This window comes from Ammodytes marinus, assembly GCF_949987685.1.
Source record: "Ammodytes marinus genome assembly, chromosome: 20".
NCBI lineage: Eukaryota > Metazoa > Chordata > Actinopteri > Uranoscopiformes > Ammodytidae > Ammodytes > Ammodytes marinus.
The window spans coordinates 4,321,659-4,327,658 of record NC_137224.1 but is presented as its reverse complement, the minus strand read 5'-3'; the positions used below and the strand labels follow the sequence as shown (position 1 = coordinate 4,327,658).

General features: G+C 41.0%; 1 protein-coding gene across 1 annotated transcript in view; it reads left to right on the top strand.

The window, feature by feature from the left end:
* sema4gb (sema domain, immunoglobulin domain (Ig), transmembrane domain (TM) and short cytoplasmic domain, (semaphorin) 4Gb) overlaps positions 1-6,000 on the top strand; it is a gene marked incomplete at its 5' end in the record, with an annotated part of 43,700 nt that overhangs the window by 10,907 nt on the left and 26,793 nt on the right. The window contains 5 exons of the mRNA XM_080049351.1: positions 3,405-3,553; positions 4,149-4,211; positions 4,524-4,622; positions 4,720-4,813; positions 5,383-5,496. Of these exons, the coding sequence (XP_079905477.1) occupies positions 3,405-3,553; positions 4,149-4,211; positions 4,524-4,622; positions 4,720-4,813; positions 5,383-5,496 (519 nt within the window). The remainder of the gene's footprint in view (positions 1-3,404; positions 3,554-4,148; positions 4,212-4,523; positions 4,623-4,719; positions 4,814-5,382; positions 5,497-6,000) is intronic.

The following is a 6,000-nucleotide window of genomic DNA, read 5'->3' as shown; positions in this document are numbered from 1 at the left end:
GAATTACTGAAGTAAAAGCATTAGAAAAGTGGGGATGAGATTGGAGAAGTGAGTAAAAACCTTGAATAATTAGTATTGTGTGTTTGTTTGTCTTCTGGTATCTTTGTTTTGCATAAATACATTTTATTTTTTGCCTTAAAGGTGCTCCGAGGAACTTTCGGTTTGTGTTCATTCTTGCACCCCCTTTGGACAAAAGCGGTAGTGTTTTTACTTCGCCTGTCTATCTTCAGGGTGGGCATACAGATGACAAAAGCATTAAGAAAAACTATATCAAAATAGCATTCTTTGCACTGATGGTCTCGTTGCTGTTACATGTAATTTATGATCACCAGAGGAAAAATGAGTCCTCGTAGAACCTTTAAACTGGTCTGACAGCTTTCCCTGACAAACTTTAACTATTAATCTGTTAACAGTAAACTCGTACATTTGAGTGTGTGTCTGATGAAACTTTAAGCATAAATCGTGGCTCATATCTTTGCATTCAATCCATACAGGTGGGCCTTGAATGTTTTGGTTACAGCTACAAAGATGAGTCTTCCCTCGTGGACTTTCTGTGTGTTTTTACAAATAGATTTTGCCAGTCATTGACCTTTTGCTACCAACGGATATCTGTCACACCCACTCCTAATGAAATGCCAAGGACCAAAAGGTTGAATGCTTCCTCAGATTCATAACACTTTGTTTAGTTCCTCATTTAAAGTGACTACAAGGAACTTTTAAATGTTTTATTTTTTCTCTGATGATTATAAATGACCTGTAACTAGCAAAGAGTCCACCCTATTTTTATGAGTATGATGTTGAGTTATTATCAAAGCCTTTGCTCAGGTCTGAATCCTAAACAACTCTGATGGAACGATGCATGGCAGGCAGACCTTAACATCCTGTGTTAATGAACGGTACTAAATCAAAGTTTAGTTTGCCCTACCATCGTTATATTACCATTATCAATCTGACATATAGTCACTTATCAATACATTACCTCATCCCGGTGCATCCTGCCTTCTCTCTTTCACTCACTTCCTTAACAATTACATGTGCAGACAGCTGGTGTTAAAACACTAGGGCTTTTGTCCAAAGGGGGCATTAGAATCAACAAAAACTGAAAGTTCTTCGTAGCCTCTGTAAAGGGGTATCCCAGCGATGTTACACATAATAATCAGAGTAGTTATCATATATAGTATCATAGATGGTGTAACTCATCATGTGGAAACTATTGCAAAATGTGTGTATGTTCTATAACTTTCTTGATATGTATCACATAACTATTTAAAATATTTAGGATGTTAGGGTCTAGCGATGGCATATGTCGCCCTCACTTGCTTTTGAAGTGGCTCTTAAATGCTACTTTCCCTGGTCTAATTCAATATATAAAACTTAAATTCATGAACCTTGAAATATAGACTTACATATGTTGCATTGCCGGCTAATCGTCTTTATACTTGCATCAGGCCCTCCTAGCTTTAGTTGACTCTTCTCGCTCGGTCAGACGTACAATGAAGAGGAGGACAGATTAACAGGGCAGACCCGGCCCGCACACCACAGTAAATCGATTTGGGAACAGCAAATATAGCTTGTCTTAATAATGCTGGGAGCCGGGACACTGTGCCATAGTTTCACAACGGAGGAAAGGAGAAGGAAGTCGAGAGGATGTGTGTGGCGATTACTATGCCCATCTGTTCCCTGCTGACTCATGTTCCTCATAGTAACACTGTCGATAGATTCACTTCCTCTGTTGTTCTGTGATGACAGCTGTTCTCTCTCTTCATCTGTGTGTCAGATTAATTCAATCAAACATTAAAGCTATAGTGTGTAACTTCCTTTGCCCTCTGAGTAATTACAACAGCCTTTGGTGATCATACATGGATTTTGTTCCGTCAGCTGTACGTCCAGGTTTTTTTCTAAGCAGTAGAATCAACAACTGAAACATTTCTTGGGCGCCTCTCGGGATGTTTCTGAGCTCCTGCGCCAGTGTTGAGGGGCGACACTAGTGTGTAAACGCTTCCATACAGAAAAGACAAGGAGATTTTTTGTGGAGCTGATAGGATTAATCAACTGTGTGTCAACTTGTTTGGCGATGGCTTGAATCTAATATGAAAAATATTACGCACTATAACTTTAATCTCCACTCCAGCACCTTACTTTTCCTTGCAAATCGAAGCTCTGTTGAAACCTGCTTCTGCAGTGATCTTCCGTTCACACAGAAAAAAAGGAAAAAAAATCTCTGCCCTCCTTTTTTATTGTCTCTCAGCAACAGAGCAACCTGACCCCAATTTGGTGTGTGTGTGTGTGTGTGTGTGTGTGTGTGTGTGTGTGTGTGTGTGTGCGTGTGTGTGTGCGTGTGTGTGTGTGTGTGTGTGTGTGTGTGTGTGTGTGTGTGTGCTGCACCAAAGTGTGTTTAATTATTTAAAATAGTGCACCACGAAAATAATGATTAAATTATATTACAAAGGACAAAAGATCAACAACCAAAAACTATTTTACTATTATATTATTCAATGATAGTTAACTCTCATGTGGCCCATTTACAGTATGAACCTTCCCTTTTTCATCATCCTCATTTACACACACACACACACACACACACACACACACACACACACACACACACACACACACACACACACACACACACACACACACACACACACACACACACACACACACACACACACACACACAGCAGTGGTGATGATGCTGTGGCAGCACTGCTGATGCGATTTGGCATTACTGGGGCACCAATCTTGCTGAATGCCCTAAAAAATGAGCGCCTCCCCTGTGCCCCCATCCCCACTTTCTCCACAGTCCCCTCAGTCCCAACCTCACACAGTCACGCTAAGAATGCTCATATTGGGTGTGGCTGTTTCTCCACCAAGTCAAGTAATGTCAAGATAGAAGCTTTTATACCTAATAGTTATTATTATAGTCTGCAAACTGAGAATATAAAACTGTTGACACATTGCCCTCCATAGAGCATTTGTAAATGTGTTACTTGAGTTTTTGTATCAATAACAAAATACTGCCTTTCTTAGAACCTCCGCTCGAGGACATTAAGATTTACATCTAACAAAATAATATTACTCATGCAAAAACGTTTCCCCCAATACACTAGTATAAAATCAGCAAAGTTATACAAATTAGTCTTGCATTCCCATCAAATTAGCAGACATGCAAGAGACCCATAACACCAGAATATCGTGTGGCTCTTACTTCCTATTATTGGTCAAACATCAACAACACAACAAGATTTCTGAAAAAAATGTTAATGGATAAAGTAACAGTTTTAATGAAAGTTATCAACTGGCAACGTTTCATGATGATATCTACAAGTTAAAAAATGTTACCCTATTCACCTGCAGTGTCTTGCCTTAATATTGACCACAGTAACATGTGTTGTGTATTTGCAGGTCTGCTGGGCAGCGCCCGTTTCTCTGGCTCTTCTCAGAACTACAGCACCCTGCTGCTGGAGGAGGGCGCTGGGCTGCTGTATGTGGGGGGCCGAGGGGCGCTGTACGCACTCAACACCTCCGACATCTCCACACCTGTCAATCTCACTGTGAGTGCCTGCCTGCCATACACACACACACACACACACACACACACACACACACACACACACCGCAAAATTGCCACTTTCAACTAAGTGAACAGCAAAAAAGCACTATTTCACAAGTCCTTTCTCCACCAATTCTTTTGAGTCTTAAAGGCGTACTAACTAATAATAGCCTTGAGCAGACTGAGCCAATCCCATTGTGTCATTTTTCCAACAATTTTTTATGGATATCGGATTAAATGCACCAGGCGTTTATTCAAGAGTCGGAACTCTGACGCTGCCAGAAAATGAAAAGTGCTGTCCTTCTATTTTTCTCTCTCTCTCTCTGTTTATGACGTTCGTTCACACACGCACACGCACACGCACACGCACACACACACACACACGCACACGCACACGCACACACACACACACACACACACACACACACACACACACACACACACACACACACACACACACACACACACACACACACACACACACACACATGCTCACACACTTATTCTTCACACATCCTGCTAATTATACATGTTTTCTGTCTCTCTTTATTGAGCTAACTGACTCACCCTCACCTCACCCTCCCTATTGTGTGCAGATTGATTGGGACGCTTCCGCCGAACAGAAGAAGCAGTGTCTAAACAAAGGCAGAGACAATCAGGTACAAGGCCCCAGCTCCACTCTCGTGTTATTGGTCCTTTCTACAGAACTGTTTATTCATTGAGTTGTAATTGGAAAATCATAATTCCTTTGTGACATGCAGATTGCTTCTGACAACAACAAAACAAGTGAATCATTTTGCAAATGTAAGAAAAAATAAGATATAGAACATTATTTATACCGGATTAAAAATTAATAAATACTACAGGCCATTTAATAGCGACTTTACATGAGGTACATGGACTGGTCCATTTGATCTTTATAGTGGAGCGAGAAATAACCAGTTTTTTTTCTTTCTCTCTGTTCCCCGCAGACCGAGTGTTACAATCACATCCGGTTTCTGCAGCGATTCAACGAGAGCCACCTGTACGCTTGTGGAACAAATGCCTTCAGACCGCTCTGTGCTTATCTAGTAAGAGCCCACGTGATTTCATTTCAATGCAGTACAAGTTTTATTTTGAAATTAAATGATTGATATAGTGTTGTTTTCTCGTCCTTCTCCCTGTAAGGATGTCGAGCGTTTCAACTTCACCTCGGGCTTCGAGGAAGGCAGAGACAGATGTCCATACGACCCGGCCAAGGGATTCACCGGTCTTCTCGTAGGTACGTTTCCCGAAAATGTTGCATCTAATCTGCTCTATAAGCAGTAAGCTGTGCTGGTGTAGTCAAAGCAGAATGAGGCTAGAGGCTACCAAAGTATATGAGACCAAATAACTTTAACTCCATGAAGTCTGGCAATTATTATTCCTGCCAAAGAGTAATCACATGAATAACTTGAATCTTCTCACGTCATGTCATTATTTTTTGCATCAAGTTATGGAGAGTAATGTCAATAAGAGTTATAATAATATATTGCATTTATATAGCACTTTTCTTGAAACTCAAAGTCACTTAAACTCTGTATTGATAAGCCATATCAGTGTAATTAAAAAAACGATACCAATCCATACTCAGTAGATACCATCAAAGCACACTCCAGCAAACTGAGATCAATGTCAGATAACGATTCACAAACAATATAATTACATGGGGTGACTCTGTAGGTCACACTCTGAATGCTTACTCTGCAGTAACTGCTTTTGTGTACATCTGATTAACTGCTGACATCCAAATTTCTTTCCATATTCCTTCATTAATCCTCCGCTAATTCTACGTTCTATCTGTTTCATCAGACGGCGAGATGTTCACGGCCTCTCAGTATGAGTTTCGTAGCTCTGCAGACGTGCGCAGAAACTTCCCCTTCCCCACGCTGCGGACGGAGGAGGCGCCAACCAGGTGGCTTCTGGGTAAATACAACACACAACAACACACGTCAGAATAGGAAAATAATCTCCAAATGTATCAAATACTGAATTAGGGTGTTTTTTTTGTTTTTTTTTATAAGATATTTTTTGGGCATTTTTTATGCTTTATTGATAGTGTAGAGACAGAGTTGAAATGGGGCAGAGAGGGGAGTGACATGCAGAGAACGACCGCGGGCTGGAATCGATCCCGGGTCCGCTGCTGGCCGAGGCCCATGGGGGGGACGCCCTACCAACTGAGCTAAGGGCGCCCCCAAGAGACTGTTTTATATGTAATTTCCTTGGCAGTAAAGGACTAAATGGACTAAAACGTCATTGACATTTTGCAAATTTTTATCTCATTACTTGTTTTTGCTGTTGCTACAAAAACCTGATTGACCTCGGGAGTGAAACTCACAACAGGGAAATTGCATTGCACTGCAGCTCTAACTGGCTTAGCTGTGGCAATTCAATCATACTTAAAAGCTCCATCTTTAGTTACCAAGGAGA